This window comes from Lissotriton helveticus, chromosome 9 (genome assembly GCF_964261635.1).
Source record: "Lissotriton helveticus chromosome 9, aLisHel1.1, whole genome shotgun sequence".
NCBI classification, from domain to species: domain Eukaryota; kingdom Metazoa; phylum Chordata; class Amphibia; order Caudata; family Salamandridae; genus Lissotriton; species Lissotriton helveticus.
In genome coordinates this window covers 232,271,507-232,292,361 of record NC_136070.1, presented here as the reverse complement: position 1 = coordinate 232,292,361, position 20,855 = coordinate 232,271,507, and the positions used below count along the sequence as shown (strand labels likewise).

Here is a 20,855-nt window from a genome sequence, read left to right as displayed (position 1 = left end):
GACACCACTGTGAATATGCTCATATCTGTGGCCAACATCTTTGAAGGAATTTGTAGAACAAGTTACTTACCTTTGGTAACACTCTTTCAGGTACAGACTGTTCACTTGCAGATTCCTCACCTTAGAACATTCCCCAGGAGTCAGGCTGGATCCGGAAAATCTTGTATATTTCTTCTGTGGGCTGTTAGGTGGCGTCGGACGGTTAGTACAAACGTTGTCTGCGAAAGAAGTGAGGTCATTTTGCCTACATAGGCACCGCCACGGCATGCCGACATCAGTTTCTTCTGTGACTATTTCCGCACCAAAAACACAGAGCCACAACCGAACAATGTTTGAGCAGTAAGTACAAACAAACATGGGTTTTGGGTGAATGGGAGAATTGGTGAGGAACCTGCAGTTAGATAAATTCACTATAAAAAAAGATTTACTGAAGGTAAGTAACTTGTTCTTCTGATGGAGACTTCTAACCGCAGATTCTTCACCTTCGAATAGATACCCAAGCAATACCTTCCCAAGGGGTGGGTCTGCGAACGTCTTAAACCAGGAAGTCCTGGAGGACTGAACAGGCAAAATGCCCATTCCGATGGACAGGACTGACCAAGCAGTAGGGCTTTTTGAACATATGGAGTGGCACACACGTGGCAACTTGGCAGATATACAGGACAGGTACCCTGCGTGCAAACGCAGTCGTAGCGGCCTAAGCCCTGCTGGAGTGGCAGATTTTGATACAGAGTACGACCCATCAAAAGATGGTCTGCTTTAGCGCTGCCTTGCCTGTAATCACCCCAGGGAACCCATTGAAGAGCTGATAGTCATCCATCCTGTGCTCTTTCAAGTTTAGTTTATTTGCATCACTTAGTTAAAACCATAACAAAAAGAGTTATAAATAGCAATAAATATAGCTTTAAAATTATAAAAAAAGGTCCTCGGTCTTGCAGGCCAAGCAATTTCATTTCAGGGGATGAAAAATGATAGCTGGATAAAGGTTTGGATCCCTCGAAAGGTAACTATTAAGGGCGAGATTATGAATGTATATGAAGTTGTTCTGGGTGAGGCAGCTAGTATTCGTTTGGGAGCCTTTCATCAAGGGGTCTGAACTCCAGTACTTGCAGTCAGAACTTGTTAAAAACCAGCAAGGATTTTGACAAATCTACAGTTCAGTATATCGGCCCTGGAGACAAGAGCCCACAATGACGATCTTGTGGAAGAGAAGGTTTGCTTCCCAGAGGAATCCAGCCTATTGGATTTCCTTTCTAAGGGGTAGTAGGGAACACGCTTGAGTTGACCTTGGCTATCGAAGCCTGCCTTTTCAGGGTCTCTGAGACGGATGCTAATGGAGGAAGGGCAGGGCAATGTCGGAGGGCAATCATTCTGTGCATGGAAGCCCCTGTGCAGGGTTCGGCTAAGGCCCCCAGGAGAACGTTGATGAGAGTCTGATTAAAGGAAAGTAGGAGCTCTGCATAGCTTACCCCTGTTGAAGCACCTCTGTCAAGATGCTGGTCTTGACCTTGGGGGTAGCTGTAGGTCAAGGGCCTCCACTGCCCTGTGCATCACTGCCGTAAATTATGCGCCTTTCTATGTGGCAGGGTCTGGAGGGGAAATCAGGTCAGTCGTCCTCCAGGAGGCCATAAGCATTCTCATCATCTCTTTTCTAAAGAGGGTCTATCCAGGCGTGATAAGCAACGGGTGGGTTGACGATGTCCAGACAGCACCGGATGTCAATGGCGCTGCCTCTGAGTCAGAGAGAGAAGAATAGGTTAGTCTTCGTGAGGCGCTGGTGGCACTAGAGGTGGAGCGGTTGAACTGGAAATGGTGGAGGTACGAGTGTCCGCTTCAGTCTTGATCGAGGGCCTGGATGGCATCAAGGGCGAACCCGCAGACAATCTAGCGGGGGTACCTTTCGGTGTTGTGGGTCCCGAAGGTGCGCCAGAAGGAGCTGTTGGCCCAAAGATTGAGTGTTTGGCATTGTGGAACTCCTTATATTGGTCAAGAGTTGCTCCAGCTCCTGGGAACTCCGAAAAGCCTGAAGCGGACCTAGCAGCCGGTTGCACAGATGAAGTGCAGAAGTTGTGAGGAGAAGCACGGGGCATGCTAGGGAGTAGTCGAAGAAAGCTTTAACGACTACTTCCGAGGCTTTTTAAACTTACCCGACATAGACGATGACAATTTGGAGCAGGATGACGATCGTCTGTGGGATCAGCTCAGAGACCAGATCTTCCTTAAAGTGAAATGAGAGAGGGGTGGGGGAAGGGGGCTGACAAGCAAGGAGGGCATGGGGAGCTCCCAAGGATAATGGGCAGAAATATATATGTATATATATTTTTTTTCCAAAAAGAGGGATATGGGAGGGTGCAAGGGGCTAATCTGAAGTCCTGTCTGAAACAAAAGATCTAGCCAACAAGCAGCTAAAATGGTCTGGAGTAGAGACCCAACAAAAACAACTACAAGCAGTTTCCAGTCCCACCGAAGGCTGGTGTGCTGAAGCATAACTAAATTGAGTGCACAAAGGTTCCTGAATTAGCAGAAAGCAATCATATTTATTTGCAGAGATTTTTAAATATAGCATGATTTTTATTAAACTAAACCACTTGTCTAACAATCAGCAAAAAGGTATACCTTCAGTGCAACACCTTTCACATGACTCGCTGTAAAGGTGTCTTTTAGGACGCCAAATAATAATCTGTCATCTTCTCCAAGTTTTACTTCCCGATTAACGGTGTAGCTTTCACCACCTGTTGGAAAACAGACATATGTCAGGCGGTTGCATATACCACTCTTCGTCTTTCCTCATTAAACACAGCCATCAGAGCATTTAATACCAAATATAAAGAAAAATGTGTTGGGGCCAGAATCTGATTTTAACTACTGGTTTAAGGTAATAAATATCCTTAAAATCTGCTTTAGACCTTCATGGAGCCCACATTCTGATCCACAAGCCCTGACAAGACATTGCACCCATGCTACATTATAGGCAAATACAAAATGCATATCCACTCTAGGTTTAGAATAGAGTTTCCCTTGTGGCATTCACTCATGGCTAGCTTTTAGGTGGAATATGAAGAAATGGATTTGGGGCATCAAATGGAAATTCTGTTTTTGCAGGTGGTAGAACATGAGAGGTATGCAAGTGCCATAATTCAGGAATTGAGTTAATTTGTTTTCTTACACGGCTAGAGTAAGATCTGCTGTTTCCATTGATCGCGCTATTGGAGGCTCTGAGACTCTGTCTTCATAGAAACAGTTTGAGGAAAGTATTGTATGCAGTAGCCAGTGTGCATTAAGATAGCTGCACGACACTCCAGCAATAAGTAGTCAGTTTCACAGTAGCAGAGTTCAGTGTCCCTTAACAAAAAATATATTGTACGAGTCCAAATGCACACAGGGAATTGTAAACACTTACAGCCAGATTCATCATTGTCCCGTTTTGCGGACTTGCAAAACGGGATTCATGTAGAAATTGCAAATAAAATTGCGAATCCTACATCTTCCTTATTTGCGATTAGCAAATTGCTAATCGCAAATAAGGAATAACTCCATATTCATTCCTATGGGCCTAAAGGCCAAATAAGGAAAAACTCCCCATTCATTCCTATGGCCCATAGGAATGAATGGGGAGTTTTTCCTTATTTGCGATTAGCAATTTGCTAATCGCAAATAAGGATGCAATTTCAAGGGTGCCAGGGGTGTCCAAAGGACACCCTGTAGCACCCCTGAAATGAAAATGTAGACTGATGTTGCGCACACACATGTCCAAAGGACATGTGTGTGTGTAACATACAACTTAGAAAAATGCACTAAAGTGCATTTTTCTAATTTTTCGCTATTTACCACGAAGTCAGACTTCGCGGTAAATAGCGGCCAAAAATTGCGAATTCGCAATTTAAATATGGTTAATGAATTGCATTTAAGGAATCTCAAATAGAGATTCCTTAAATGCAATTCCTCGCAATTTTGCGATTTTGCTATTAGCGATGTTTGCATTTGGGATGACGAATCCCAAATGCAAAAATTGCGCTCGGAAAGGGCCAGATTCTCAGAATCTGGCCCTTTGCGAGCCGATTTTACAATGATGAATCTAGCTGATAGCAATTAAAAAGTTTCTTGGCATCCAAGTGATAGAATTCGTAGGAACGCACACAGTGCCAAAACACATGTATTACCTCTGAAAGGAAGAACATGAAAATAAGAGGTCATGAAAAACATCTACATGTTTTATGCATGTGTGTTCAAATTGTACAGAGTGATCTGACAAACCACGTTTGTAGGTCAGCATGTTAGAAACAGTCTGCATTCAATATCCATATTTGCATGATCACAGAAAAGAAGCCAAGCATGGAAAGAGCATTGTTCCGATACCTACAGGTGACTGTTCTTAAGATGGAAAGAATTTGTTGGGAGCAGACAAACTCATTTCCAGCACTCAGTAGAAGTGATTTCTCCGAGGAGAGGTATAGTATTAAATGGAGTTGACACCTCACTCTTATCAGTTTGAATTAATCTACTGAGGTGCTAACGATTGAGCAAACTCATGCACTGATCCACATCTATCCCTCCCACCAGATTCATCTTTATTTATCTACTTCTATCTGAAAACATATGATGAATGTGATGTTATAGTTAGGCAAGGTAATAAGATTTTAGCTTATGTTTAAAAAAAAGCCTCCAAAATACTAGGAATGAGCGTATTTTTGAATTATGCAGGCGGAATTGAAGGAATTTGCTAATTTCGCATTACTCTTGTAAACACAAAATTACTAATGAATTCAGCCGCTCTGCCAGCGGAATTAATCTGCTCGGTTTGTTGTTTAAACAGGGCTGGGAGAGTAAGCAGTCCCTCCGTATAACAAACACTGGTGAAGCCAATAGGTCTCGCCTATGCAAGAACAGTTGGCTTTGCCAATGTGTTTTAGCCATGTTGTACACTAGTGTGGCTGCTGTTCAACATGGCTACAAGTTTGCGCGTGGAATGTCAGTGGAACAGAGTATTGTAGAGTGGAGTGAGAGAGAGTCTTGAGCATTGGAGTCGCATACTGTGGAGTTGAAAGTTGAGTAAAGTGCATTGGCGCAGAGTGCAGCAGCATAGAGTGCAGCGCTGTAGAGAGCAGCAGTGCAGGGTAGAGGGGCATAGATTGCAGCAGAGAGGCGCAGAGGGCAGTGGTTCAGAGTAGATTCGAGTGGTATAGAGTGCAGCAGCACAGAGTATAGTTCAGTAGAGTGCAGTGGCGTAGAGTGGGGTGGCGTAGACTGGGGTGGCGTAGACTGGGGTATAGTAGAGTGGCAGAGAGTTCAGTGGCGGAGAGAGCAGTGTTGCAGAGTGTAAGAGTGCAGTGGAATGGTGTAGAGAGCATTAGCGTAGAGTAAAGTGATGCAGAGTATAGGGCAGTGCAGTGACAGTTTGCAATTGTGTAGAGTACAGTGGTTAAGAATAGAGTGCAGTGGTTAGGAGCGGTGAAGGCAGGCAGAGCGGATTGGTGCAAGGCAGGCAGAGTTGAGTGGTGCGAGGCAGGCAGAGTGGAGTGGTGCGAGGCAGGCAGAGTGGAGTTGCATAGAGTACAGTGGTGCAGAGTAGATTAGAGTGGCGTACAGTGGATTGGCGTAGAGTGCAGGAGGCCCAGAGTCAAGTGTTACAGAGTTAAGTGTTACAGAGTAAAGTGCAATGGCATAGAGTGATCATGGGTTACGCTTGCCAAAACTTGTTAGTGGCCCCTGACCCTCCTGCACTCGTCGACTGGCTAGGGACAACTCGTGAAAGGCTCCTATGCTACTACATCATCACCTATTTTCCATAGCTGCTGCTTCGACCGTACTGTGCTGCAGCAAGAACCTCCAACAAGGGCTGGTATTGTGCTCCTGTGCCTCCCAGTCACTTTCGGTTTGGACTCTGTCCCCTCTGCTTTCAGGTTATTCTCATCTGTATTCCACGTCCTAGTTCCAACAGCCCAGTCCACGAGACTCTGTAGCTGCTCATCTTCCACGAACCTCCATTGCCATCTACGGGAGGTTCAGACACCACTTCATCCCTATGTACCTGGGCTCCCTGGTGTAGGTATCATGGTTCGAGGGTTATCCATGGGTGGGGTGACTCTTTAACCTTCTTGATCCAAGTGGGTCCTTCGGGATCGCTTTAAGAAGGGTCCTAGAACTGTAAAATTTCAACCATGACTTACCCTGAGTTATCCTATGGACGTTTGACTAGGTGCAGCCACTTTGCACCAGGGCGCCTTTGGGTCCCTAGCTACTTACCTTGAGTGGTTCAGTGTTTCCCCTGGGGTCCTTTATCCTTCGGTTACTAGTCCCGCTTTGGTACTTAGCGCACATCTAACTATTTTAGTATATGGTTTGGCCCCCGGTTAGACCCCCATGTGTTTTTCCATACTACTTACAACTTTCTAAAGTATTCCTTGTGTGTAATTGAAATCTGCGGGTAAGAGATTTACCAAGTTAGTGTCTAGTAATAAATATAAAGTATTTTTCTACTCACCTGGTGTGGTTTTTCATGTGTGAAAAGTTTACTGACCAACTATAGTGGTTCATGCAATTGCTTTTTATCCTCCAGGATGAGCCTTAGCTGCTCTCCACAGTTACCCCCATGAGAGCTCTGGTTTTCAGTGACCTAAATACTATCACTAAGGGTTGCCTAGACTAAGTGAACTAGGTGAACACTATACACTGAGCAAGGCTCCTACAATGGACTGCCAGCAGGGCAGGTGATGGCAAATCCTGCCTCCACCTTGATGCCCATGGTGGTAAAGGTTGTAACTAGGAGGGTCTGGAGGCTGTTGCAGTGGCAGATGGGGCGGACTGACCGGCCGCTGGCCACCTGAACCACGAGGTCTGTGGGTCCCATGCCTTTGGCCACGCAGAGGCTGGGGAGCCTGCGTGACGCGGTGGCTGGGCTGGATTTGGTGCAGCAGGAAGCCCCTTCCGAAGCCACGAATGGAGGAAAAGGTAGGTGGATGTGGGGTTGCAGAGAGGCCTAAGTTATCTGGCCGTAGAATGAGAATCCTTAAAGCACTCAAGCGCCGAATCTGCCTCATCTCCACAGAGACGGGTGCAATCAAAGGGCATGTCCATGAGGGAAGCCTGGACATCCCCAGAGAAGCTAGTCGTTCTCAGCCATGCGTGGCACATAAGGGCCACTGTCGTTAAAACTGCTCTGCCCAGCACCAGGTATATGTAACAGACATTTAAGATCCACCATTCCCATGTAAAAATTAGATATTCTTAATAAGAGGTATTGGAGCACAGTGCCAAAGTATTCATAAGCCCATTAACACCCATAATCCCACATGCGCAGAATAGGGGAGAGGGGTTGGCCTAACGGCTAAGGCGCTCGACCTCGGAAACTTGGTTCGAGTCTCGGTAATGACGCCAAAAACCCCCTGTGATTCTGGGCAAATCACTTAATCTCCCTGTGCCTAAAATGAAAGTGTAGGGAAAAGGGGAAAGGCTTGGGTCCTGTCCCTGACCGGCCTGGACCACTCTTATAGAATAAACAAACAAAGGAGCCGGACAGTTAACGTTTTTAGAAACAAATGCACACCTAGTATAATCAATTGCTAGGCTGAACAACCATTTGTGTTGAGTCACTTATTTTTTTTATGAAAGATTATGAACCAGGTTTTTCAGCATCAAAAGATACACCACCACATTTACAAAGGTTCACAAATACATTGAATAAACCAAAAACAATACATTCAATCAAATAATACACATATAAACAATTGTGATGAAAATACATATAGACAACTGTGCAATGCCTCAGCAAATTACATCATTGAGGCACCAATCCTGAATACAAATTGAACAAGTGGACCGGAAAGATGAAGTACTAGCCTACTTGTTTCACCCACCACAGAATACACAGTGAATTTATCACATGGTGCGGAAAATAGGAAAACACATAAACTATACAACAGTGTAGAAATGTGTGAGTTCTATTCCTATTACGCCCTAGTAGTTTGGTATCTTGGTGGAACTGGACGCCGACGCGTTTCGAACCCAACAACGATTAACGGGTTCTCCTCAGGACATGGACTGGGGGGGTCGTTGTCACTGTGAATTAAGTTAAAAAATGGTATCAATGATGAGCTAACTAACAACTCACTGAAACTCGAACACTGTAAAAAAACGTGCAAGTACCTTATACTTGGGGTGGCAGGATACTCCCTGTGAATAAGATGGTGTACAAAACCTTAGTTACTATCGGTCTTATAAAAGTACCTATGAGCCCCCATGTTAAATACATGAATTTTGGCACATACCTCGATGTGGTAGACACTGGGAAGTGGTTGGGGTGCCGGTGCACCTAAAGTGGATGGTATACGATTTTGGAGCGCCTAAAAGAAGCAAGAGCACTTCTTAGTATAGTCCTGAATGTTTCAGCGTGATAAGAAGATGTAATAACATATAAAATCCTACCTTCGTATGTAGGCATATGGATTTATTTATGCGCGTACGCAGGCGGCAGCCGCCGCAAGAGTTGAACAACTGCAGGGACAGAGAATGGGCGTTTTAGAAAAGGTATAATATAGCGCTCGCTCAACAAAACTAACATTTGTATTGTGGGACTTACTTCAGAGACGATGGAATGAAGCCCTGCAACCGGCACCCAGGCGATACTGAATGACAAGTCGAAGCTAGGGGGGGCGTGTCCAATTGTATTTAACGCGGGCCGAGTCCTCGTGCATTTTGGGATATGTAGTTCCAAATTGCGTAATAGCGCGGTGTCCATTGCTGGATTGGAAAGGGGGGCTCAAAGAGGGGGTTCACAGTAGGGGACCTGTGCCCTTGTGATGTCAAAGGGACACATACGTTAAGGAAGATGTCGGCAATTGAAAACTTAGTGGACACATGAGCAGCAGCAAGCGGAGACAGACAATCGCCGCGGACAAGATATCTACAGGTTACTGAATTCGTTAAGATCATTGAGTCCAGACATGGCAGTATTAAATCTCAAGATGAGGAAGGCCTCTTTTTGGGCCAGGCGTGCGTCAGGGTCCCCGCCCGCCCCTGGAATGTTCTTAATGCTTGCTAAGATTGTCCATTTTAAATCATTGGCCGAGTGTTCCTTTTTCAAAAAATGGGACACCAGGGGTGCTGTCAAGACTTTATTGTTAATCCGGGATCTGTGCTGGATAATGCGTTGACGCACTATTCAGTTGTTTTGCCTATATAGACTTTTTCGCATGGGCATGTGATGGCATAAACTGCGTATTTGGTCTTGCAATTTGTAAAATTGTCATGTCGCCAATGTTTTTTGCCATCTGTAAAGAGGGTTCCTTCCGTTGTCAAATTGCACACAGAGCATGTGCCGCACTTGTGGTGACCCTTTACTGGGCCCATGTTGAAGAGGGTTCCTTGTACTTCTCTTTTGGTAGTGCCTCGTGTGGATGAGATCTGCTGTCGAATGCTTCGTTTTTTTTTGAGTGCGAACAGCGGTTTACCAATGTCAGGTAGAATTTCTTCCACCAGGTGCCAGTTACTCCGGATGATTTTCTGTACCGGGGTGGTGTGAGGCCCGAAGGTAGAGACACAGACCATCCGTTCCACCTGTGATTTTTCTCGCTTTTGCAAAAGATGTTACCGAGGTGTCCATCTTGCCCTCTTCATGGATTGTTTCAAGAGTTTGGCTGGATAGCCTCGCGCCTTCAGTTTGTTGGTCAGTGCTTCTCCGTGAGTGATGAAGTCTTCCGTTCTCGAGCAGTTCCGTCTCACCCTAAGGTATTGACCGTAGGGGAGATTGTTCTTTAAGCTTTTGGGGTGGAAACTTGCATAATGTAGAGCATTGTTCTTGTCAGTTTTTTTCTGGAAGAGTGTGGACTTCAGGCCTTCTGGTGTCGATTTGATCTCCACATCTAAGAATGGCATGGTTCTGCAGTCATACGCCAGACTGAATTTTATATCTGGACTGCGGTTATTCAACCATTCATGGAAATCTTCAAGAGACTGTGGTGTACCATTCCAGATACACCACACGTCATCTATGTACCTAAGCCACTGCCCAATATGGGCTCTGTGTGAATTGTTGTTATTATAAACAAATTTCTCTTCATATTGGGCCATATAAAGTATAGCCATCTCCGGGGCGAAGGGACACCCCATCGCCGACCCCTTTATTTGCAAGAACATTTCATCCTCGAATACAAAGAAGTTCTTCTTGAGGGCGAGAGATGCGAGATTCACAATCAGCTCAGTCGGCACTCTATGAGGGCGAGGTCTGGAGTCGAGATACATTTCAATGACGTCTACTCCATCCTGCTGCGGAATTTGAGTGTAGAGGGACGACACATCCATTGTCACTAGGAGCTGGGTACTTGGATCAAATTCTACTCCTTCTACCTTGGTTAAAAAATCCATGGTGTCACGGAGAAAGGAAGGGACTTTGATGGTAAATTCCTTCAAAAATACATCCACAAACTTCGAGACACATGTTTCCTTCCTTCGGCTTTGTAGAGATCTTTTGACCAGAGGACCACTGCCCCTCCTTTGTCCGCCGGTCTGATGACCGCTTCTTGCTGGTTTCTTTAACCTGGAGGTGATTGAATTATTCAGAAAAATACGACTTAGATGGTTTTTCAAAGATTCTACCAAAGAACCACAAATTGAGGTGTCCGGTCTCAGAAATAAATCCCCCTTCTGTCCACCGAGCAACAACATGGCGAGGAACATCATCACTTTTGAGCAAAAGGTGTTATCTTCACTCAATGGGTTGGAGAAGAAGAGAAGATTTATACCAGCCAATCTCTCAAAAGATCAGAGACAAGCCATTGATTCCTTAAAGAACCAGCAAGAAGCGGTCATCAGACCGGCGGACAAAGGAGGGGCAGTGGTCCTCTGGTCAAAACATCTCTACAAAGCCGAAGGAAGGAAACATGTGTACAATACCAACTGGTACCGTCCTATTACACAAGACCCCACAGCTGAGATCACCCATGAAATTTCTCGGATGGTGAAAGACGCTAGAGAAAATGGGATCATTGGCCCTAAAGAAGCAGAATTCCTCGTCAAACGCTTTCCTCGCACTCCTCATTTGTACTTTCTCCCAAAAGTACACAAAGATCCAAATGTACCACCGGGTCGCCCGATAGTGTCGGGATGTGATTCAGTGCTTGAGCCAATCTCGAAGTTTGTGGATGTATTTTTGAAGGAATTTACCATCAAAGTCCCTTCCTTTCTTCGTGACACCATGGATTTTTTAACCAAGGTAGAAGGAGTAGAATTTGATCCAAGTACCCAGCTCCTAGTGACAATGGATGTGTCGTCCCTCTACACTCAAATTCCGCAGCAGGATGGAGTAGACGTCATTGAAATGTATCTCGACTCCAGACCTCGCCCCCATAGAGTGCCGACTGAGCTGATTGTGAATCTCGCATCTCTCGCCCTCAAGAAGAACTTCTTTGTATTCGAGGATGAAATGTTCTTGCAAATAAAGGGGTCGGCGATGGGGTGTCCCTTCGCCCCGGAGATGGCTATACTTTATATGGCCCAATATGAAGAGAAATTTGTTTATAATAACAACCCGCACAGAGCCCATATTGGGCAGTGGCTTAGGTACATAGATGACGTGTGGTGTATCTGGAATGGTACACCACAGTCTCTTGAAGATTTCCATGAATGGTTGAATAACCGCAGTCCAGATATAAAATTCAGTCTGGCGTATGACTGCAGAACCATGCCATTCTTAGATGTGGAGATCAAATCGACACCAGAAGGCCTGAAGTCCACACTCTTCCAGAAAACAACTGACAAGAACAATGCTCTACATTATGCAAGTTTCCACCCCAAAAGCTTAAAGAACAATCTCCCCTACGGTCAATACCTTAGGGTGAGACGGAACTGCTCGAGAACGGAAGACTTCATCACTCACGGAGAAGCACTGACCAACAAACTGAAGGCGCGAGGCTATCCAGCCAAACTCTTGAAACAATCCATGAAGAGGGCAAGATGGACACCTCGGTAACATCTTTTGCAAAAGCGAGAAAAATCACAGGTGGAACGGATGGGATGGTCTGTGTCTCTACCTTCGGACCTCACACCACCCCGGTACAGAAAATCATCCGGAGTAACTGGCACCTGGTGGAAGAAATTCTACCTGACATTGGTAAACCGCTGTTCGCACTCAAAAAAAACCGAAGCATTGGACAGCAGATCTCATCCACACGAGGCACTACCAAAAGAGAAGTACAAGGAACCCTCTTCAACATGGGCCCAGTAAAGGGTCACCACAAGTGCGGCACATGCTCTGTGTGCAATTTGACAACGGAAGGAACCCTCTTTACAGATGGCAAAAAACATTGGCGACATGACAATTTTACAAATTGCAAGACCAAATACGCAGTTTATGCCATCACATGCCCATGCGAAAAAGTCTATATAGGCAAAACAACTCAAGAAGTGCGTCAACGCATTATCCAGCACAGATCCCGGATTAACAATAAAGTCTTGACAGCACCCCTGGTGTCCCATTTTTTGAAAAAGGAACACTCGGCCAATGATTTAAAATGGACAATCTTAGCAAGCATTAAGAACATTCCAGGGGCGGGCGGGGACCCTGACGCACGCCTGGCCCAAAAAGAGGCCTACCTCATCTTGAGATTTAATACTGCCATGTCTGGACTCAATGATCTTAACGAATTCAGTAACCTGTAGATATCTTGTCCGCGGCGATTGTCTGTCTCCGCTTGCTGCTGCTCATGTGTCCGCTAAGTTTTCAATTGCCGACATCTTCCTTAACGTATGTGTCCCTTTGACATCACAAGGGCACAGGTCCCCTACTGTGAACCCCCTCTTTGAGCCCCCCTTTCCAATCCAGCAATGGACACCGCGCTATTACGCAATTTGGAACTACATATCCCAAAATGCACGAGGACTCGGCCCGCGTTAAATACAATTGGACACGCCCCCCCTAGCTTCGACTTGTCATTCAGTATCGCCTGGGTGCCGGTTGCAGGGCTTCATTCCATCGTCTCTGAAGTAAGTCCCACAATACAAATGTTAGTTTTGTTGAGCGAGCGCTATATTATACCTTTTCTAAAGCGCCCATTCTCTGTCCCTGCAGTTGTTCAACTCTTGCGGCGGCTGCCGCCTGCGTACGCGCATAAATAAATCCATATGCCTACATACGAAGGTAGGATTTTATATGTTATTACATCTTCTTATCACGCTGAAACATTCAGGACTATACTAAGAAGTGCTCTTGCTTCTTTTAGGCGCTCCAAAATCGTATACCATCCACTTTAGGTGCACCGGCACCCCAACCACTTCCCAGTGTCTACCACATCGAGGTATGTGCCAAAATTCATGTATTTAACATGGGGGCTCATAGGGACTTTTATAAGACCGATAGTAACTAAGGTTTTGTACACCATCTTATTCACAGGGAGTATCCTGACACCCCAAGTATAAGGTACTTGCACGTTTTTTTACAGTGTTCGAGTTTCAGTGAGTTGTTAGTTAGCTCATCATTGATACCATTTTTTAACTTAATTCACAGTGACAACGACCCCCCCAGTCCATGTCCTGAGGAGAACCCGTTAATCGTTGTTGGGTTCGAAACGCGTCGGCGTCCAGTTCCACCAAGATACCAAACTACTAGGGCGTAATAGGAATAGAACTCACACATTTCTACACTGTTGTATAGTTTATGTGTTTTCCTATTTTCCGCACCATGTGATAAATTCACTGTGTATTCTGTGGTGGGTGAAACAAGTAGGCTAGTACTTCATCTTTCCGGTCCACTTGTTCAATTTGTATTCAGGATTGGTGCCTCAATGATGTAATTTGCTGAGGCATTGCACAGTTGTCTATATGTATTTTCATCACAATTGTTTATATGTGTATTATTTGATTGAATGTATTGTTTTTGGTTTATTCAATGTATTTGTGAACCTTTGTAAATGTGGTGGTGTATCTTTTGATGCTGAAAAACCTGGTTCATAATCTTTCATAAAAAAATAAGTGACTCAACACAAATGGTTGTTCAGCCTAGCAATTGATTATACTAGGTGTGCATTTGTTTCTAAAAACGTTAACTGTCCGGCTCCTTTGTTTGTTTATTCTAAAATGAAAGTGTGTCCTCATGTAACGTAACTGGTGCTATGTAAAGCGCTCTGATAACTGATTCGGTTCTAGTTCGCGCTATATAAAACTCTGCAAAAAATAGGCATTCTCTACAGCAATAATAAAAATACATCTCCAGGTATATAAAATAAATTTAGTACCCAACCTTCTACGTATAGAAAACAGCAATGCATATTTTCGTAATAGAAACTGACAAATTAGGAACCAGATATGGAAGGCCATTGAACTCCATAGAATCCTCATGCTAGAAGTTGCCCATGTGCCCTACAGAAACATACTCTGGCCAGTGCCAGGTATACAATAGTCATTGAGAACACTTAATTCCCCAGGAAGAAAACAGCTATGCCTATTCTCCTAAAAGAAACGTATTACCTATGTAGCTAGATATGTTACACAGCCATTTAACATCCATAATTCACCATTGCAAAAGTCTATGTGAATTGCTGGTCGCGTAATTTATAGCATTGTGTAAATGTTATCTGTTCTAATGCCACAAATTTAAATAGTCTATTTTCCGATTTGATAAACACTCATTGCTAATCAAGTAATTATTTCTCTTAAAGTACATTATGTATCCACCACCACTTAAATCAAAGACAGCATTGCAGCGATCTTTGATTCAGCAATTTAATACTTAGACCAGCATATAATCGGCAAGTATGTATAATGGAATAGATCATCATAGCATGTATGATTTCATACATAGATATAATGCATACCACGTGACTGTATACCAGCAAGGTAATGGTTAATTTTAAGTGTTTGTGAAAAATGGACCATTTTGGTATATCATCTAAGCATACAAATAACACAGTTTCTAAGTGTTCTCCTTCAAATACTGCTAAAACAGAACAATTACTTAATTTTGTGACTTGATAGCCAGCAATTAAATTGTTAAAAATGTGCATTTGTCAGACATTTGTAATAAAACCATAAACACATCTTGTTAGGTAAAATGCTGAAAACCGACCGAACATTTGAAGTGTTCATGTGAGCTCTAAACTGCACTGCCACCAGTGGACATTTAAGAGTATGCAGCCCATCATCCCCAGTGGTTCTTTTACTGCAGGATTTCCCACTCTTTTCACCCCTAGGAAACGTTTGATTGAGGTTTGCAACCCCAGTGCCTTTTCTAACGAGTTCCTATTAGGCATACAGCACATACTTTTAACCTTTGTCGCACCCCCTGAAATGCCATCTCGCACCCCATGGGGATGCAGGCACCCCAAGTTGGGAACCCCTGTTTTGGTGTGTCCTGCGATTTATGCACAACAATCTCCTAAACAAGCTGCTTAATGTATTCTGCAACTCCCTGGCTGAGGCAAGTAAATCTCTTGCAATCTTTGATGTATTTTTGCCACCATTAGACATGATCTCAGATTTTCTCTTGTTTTACCTCAAATACCTCTATTATAAGGAATTATTAAAGGCTCGCAACCTTATTGCTTTCTTGGAATTCTTTATATATTCCTCTGTGCTATTTTGTGTCATAATACCATGACCTTTCAGCAACAGTTTCTAAGAATTCCTTTTGTGGCTACTACTTATGCCTGTCTTACATGTTTTCCATATTATGCTATTTTTGGTAAGATGATGTACTGCATATTCTATTCTATGTACTGTAATACAATTAATTATTGTGTACTATGCTATAAAGCCTGTATGAGCAATGCCTATGCATCTTTGTACTGTACTTTGGTTATTTAAATGCCAATAAAAATGTATTAAACGTTAAAAAAAAATGCATTGGCACAAGCTGCAGTCTGCTTTTTATGGCTGCCCTCTCACAACGTTAAATTCTTGTTACATTCTAAGCACTTACCTAAGGTTACGTCATTCTGCTCCTCCATCAATGGCATGGGCTCAGATTCTTGGCAAAACGCAGATGAATCCATCAAGTCAGACAGAGGCTCCAAGAGCTGCTTGCGCAACTGAATGCACCACAATGGCTTCGAAGACTCTTCTACAAATAAGGGGACACATGCAGTAAATGTCTGTAACAGGGAATAATAATGTTCGAGTCGTACCAACTCACAAGTTCTGCCATGAATTATAGTGACATCAGCTGTTGTACAGGGCACTGACAAAGCACAAGACACATCATACAGGGAACTAGTAACAATAAGTAAAGAAAATGTACTTTACATTCTTCAGAGAAAGAATATTCTCTGGAGTCATATAACATGTCTACAAATGTCATATGAAGGACTCTAAAATACAAGCGTTTTGGTTTCATGAACAAATAAAACATGTACCGTTTAAAGTTTCACTCACGAAACGTTAAAAATCTAGAAATTATTAATTGCACAAATCAGCATAATAATGAATATTTAGAAAATGAGATGCTTTAATATTTACCCGCATAACGATCATTAATTTGACTAATGTAAAAGTTACTTACCTTCGGTAACAATATATCTGTAAGAAACATAGATTAGTTACCTTAGAATTACCCCCAGGTTCAGACTAGATCCGGGTAGTTTTTCACCAGCAGTACCCCTGCACGTCAGAAGGTGGCGTCGGTGAACTCAGTGTCCGCTGTCGGCGGGATGACATCGCGGTAGCTACATAGACGCCACGTTTGAACGTTTACGTCAGTTCTGTACACGACTTTCCCCGCCAGAAACGCAGAGACATGAAAGACACTGGCCACTTGTGCACAAAACTAGGACCCTGAAAGGATGTCCTTAACCCTAGAAGTCAGTTCGGAGAACGAGGAGGATGGGTGGGGCTGTAAGGAATCTATAACTAACCTATGTTTCTTATAGATATATCGTAATCGAAGGTAAGTAACCTGTTCATCTGAAAGAAACAGTAAGTTATAGATTCCTTACCTTAGAATAGATACCCCATCAATACCAACCACGGAGGTGGGTCTGCGAACCAAGTTCACACCAGAAACTCCTGGAGAACAGCACGGCCAAAGAAGCTGTCTCTCCGGACTTGACAGTCCAGGCAGTAGTGTTTCGTAAACGTGTGCTGCGATGCCCACGTAAAAACCTGACAGATGTCATTTAAGGGGACACCTCGTCCCAAAGTAGTAGTAGCTGCCGTCGACCTGGTAGAATGGGCATGCAGCCCCACTGGAGGCTTCTTCTAGCCAAAGAATAGAAGGCTTTGATGCGCATAACGACCCACCTGGAGATGGTGCGTTTGTGCATGGCCCGACCTTTCTTAGCGCCCACGTAACAAACAAAGAGCTGGTTGTCCACCTGGAATTGTTTTGTGCGTTCCAAGTAGAAAGAAAGGGCACGCTTTGGATCCAGACAGTGGAGCCTCTCTTTCGAAGGATGCGGAGGCGGAAAGAAGGTGGACAAAGGGATGGCTTGGCCAATGGGGAAAAAAGGAAGGTCTAGTTCTAAGGACGACCTTGTCCAGATAAACAGCCAGGCTGGCTTGGAAGACCGAGCTTGTAGCTCACTCACCCTGAGCGCAGAAGTGATGGTCACCAGAAAAGCAGTTTTCAAAGTGAGAAGACGTACAGGACAGTTAAGTAGTTAAGTAGTGGCTCAAAGGGAGAGCACATAAGATATGGCAGAACCAAGTTCAAGTCCCACTGGGGCATTACAAAGGGAACAGGAGATAAAAGATGAGTAATTCCCTTAAGAAATCCATTTACAACAGGGAACTTGACAAGAGAAGCCTGATCAGTGAGCCCGAGAAAGGCTGAAATGGCCGAGAGGTAGCCCTTAAGAGTGCCCCAAAGAAAGGAGGAACAAGAGAACCTCAGAAAGAGGGGCAAAAAGGGGATCCACAGCCTTTGCTGTGCACCATGCCACAAACTTATTCCATCTGCTGGCGTATACTGTCTTAGTGGGGGGACGCCTGGCTGCCAATATTACATCACAGACTTCGGGAGGCAGGTCAAACGACGTCAACTGCCGCTGCTCAATCTCCACGCAAGGAGGTGGAGGCTGGACAGGTTCGGGTGGAGGACCATCCCCTGCTGCTACGACAGAAGATCCTCTCGAAGAGGCAGTCGGATCGGAGGATCGATAGCCATGTTGAGCAGCTCGGGATACCAGACTTCTGGGGACCAATCCGGAGCCATAAGAATGACTTTGGCCCAGTTGCACTTGCTCTTCTTCAGCCCTCTGGGCAGAAGTGGTATAGGTGGAAAGGCTGATAGAAGACTGCAACTCCACTCGCGACAAAAAGTGTTGCTTAGCGAGAGCCGCCTTGGAAATTCCAACATGCAGAATTGCGGACACTGCGCGTTCTCTTCGGTGGCGAATAGATCTAACGAAGGCTCTCCCCACTGCTGAAAGAGACCCTGCACCACCTCTGAGTGAAGACGCCATTCGTGATCCATCATGCACCTGTGGCTGAGTTGGTCCACCCTGGTGTTCAGTGAGCCTGCCAGGTGTTGAACCACCAGGGATATGCCCTGATGTTCCAGTCATGTACAGAGGCGAAGGGTTTCCTGACATAAGGTCCACGACCCCACCCCGCCTTGTTTGTTACAGTACCACATGCACTACTCTTCCCCAGACAGAGGGAACGAAGGCTTTGAGTGCAAGACTAATCACCCGAAGGAGGCTGGCTTAGTATCCGGTGCACACTTATTCAAGTGATGCACCTTGCACTAATCCACACAACCCTCTTTGGAAGACAGAAGTTTGGAGAGCCTCCCTCCTCCCATGGATACCCCAGGAACCAGGTTACCTGCATCAGGAAAGCCGGTGCATAGGGGTGAAGCGATGCTGGAACCTGCAGTTGAAAGCAATTAAAGATTTCAAAGAAGATGCCTCTGGAGACGACTGAGAAGGAGTCTGGTGGAATCTGGAAGTGAAGAACCTGAAAGCAGAGGGGACAGAGTCTATGCCACTTGGAGGTGACCAGGTGCCACGTAAGCACAATGCCCACAAATGTCAAGAGGTTCTGAAGAGACAACGGTGATCATGTTGCTGCATCTGTGAGGACCTGGTGACTATGAGGAAGACCAGGAGCCATGCACGAGCTGTCCCACGTCGGATACTGGTGTCTAGGTGGCAGGGCCAGACTCGGAATGCAAACCGACCCTGGCAATTGAGTCGGACCGGGCGCAGGGGGTGGGGGAGAGCGTGGAAAACATAGCAGCTTCTTTAGTTATAGAGGACCGATATTGCAGCTATGCTGCAAAATCGGCCCCCTGTAACAAAAACGCAGCTCCCCCCCACCGCCCCCTGGGGTCCAAACCCACCTCCCACACTGGCGGCCGACTGGGGAACCGTCCGATGCCCGCTACGGCCAGTTCGGCCCTTCTAGGTGGTCAGTGTCTGGTGGGAGCACCAACAAGCCTTGATAGAAGCAACTGCTGTGGATGATAAGAAGGGTCAAATGTTGGGATCGGCAAGGTCCAAGGGACTCACCATAAGCAGGAGAGTCAGAGTAGGCTCTGAACAAGCAGAGGAGACCACTGAAGTCAAAAAACACCCCCAGGAGGACCTAGAGGCCGAAGGCACAGGAGTCGCAAGAGGACCTCAGGCAGCTCACCAAAGATGAAGGCCCACAGAGCAGAGGATTCAGTGAGGAAGCTGATCTTTGGAAGATGAGGTACTGGAGGCTGGAGCTTCTTGTAGCTCAAAGATCTCTGGAGTGCACAGCCAACAAGCCATGGCAACGGCAAGTCGACACGGTGCATAGGGGTTTGGTTGCAGCGGCCCAACGAGGGACACTGCCCTCAAAATTACTGAGAAGACAGGCCAGGCCTCTAGGGAGCTGTAGAACAACCACCTGTGTTGCTGGGCCTCAGGAGGTCCGTAGAACGACAGGAGCAGCAGACCGGTCAGCTGCGTTTTGGTGCCTGCAGATGCAGGGGAGCGACTCCTTCACTCCAAAGGAGATTTTTTTGGGTGTGCTTGATGCCCAAAGGTATGTTGAAGACTTGGATGAATCACAGACACAGACGACTTTGAAGACTTGAAGAACAGTGAGACCAAGAGCAACAGGAGACTTCCTTGATGCAGTCTCAGTTCCAGTTGAAGTCCACGTTTCCAGACGATTGAAGACCGACGTAGTTTCAGGGTTGAGTCTGGTCCAACAACAAATCTGAGGAATCACCCACAGGGTAGCCTTGAAGTACCCTAAGGAAAGGGTTGGGATGACTCAGAAGGCCCTCCCAACGGAGGGGCTGGACAGAGGGGAGGATGCTTCCATGTCCTTTGTCCAGTTTCGCGCCAGAGCGGGAACCACGCAGTCTGGTGTCGCTGACAAGCATCCCCACCCCAGCCCAACATGCTAAGTGCTTTCTAGGAGGTGGTCACACCTCCCTGTGACAGGACACCTATTGTTCTGCCTTCCCCTGCTCGAGCTTGGCTCAGCAGCAGGAGTGCAGAATTGTGTCTGTGGTCGGCAGCAGCACTAGCTTGCTTGCAGACCCTAATAGGCTGCTACCAGGAGTACAGGGGGGGGGCCCAAGGAGCCCCCTAATACAAGGGTTCATACTTCCAGCACGGTAACCGGTGTTGGGGTATGATTCCAGCATGTTTGATACCAAACATGACCGGGTTCAATGCAGCCACTATATAGACATCTTGTCATGACGGATGTCCACTATGTATAAAAATGGCTAACCACACGTATAAAGCCTGTAGAATTGACTCCCGGGTGTGTAGGGTTGTCCTGCTCATGCAGGGGCATCCTCACACTTGTAACCAAGAATCCTGCCCTCAGGACTGAAGAGCTTGTCATAGGGGGAATTATGGGTTTTAAGTTGAGTGACCTCAGATATAAGGAAACATATCTGTTGAGAGGTGCAAGCACCAAATCATGCAGGCTGCAAATGGTAGTCA

General features: G+C 45.5%; 1 protein-coding gene across 2 annotated transcripts in view; it reads right to left on the bottom strand.

The window, feature by feature from the left end:
- BUB1B (BUB1 mitotic checkpoint serine/threonine kinase B) overlaps positions 1-20,855 on the bottom strand; it is a 317,125-nt gene that overhangs the window by 35,875 nt on the left and 260,395 nt on the right. For both annotated transcript variants that reach the window (XM_078659779.1, XM_078659780.1), the window contains exons 21-22: positions 15,905-16,045; positions 2,617-2,732 (exon numbers count right to left, since the gene is read on the bottom strand). In XM_078659779.1, coding sequence (XP_078515905.1) covers positions 2,617-2,732; positions 15,905-16,045 — 257 coding nt within the window. The remainder of the gene's footprint in view (positions 1-2,616; positions 2,733-15,904; positions 16,046-20,855) is intronic.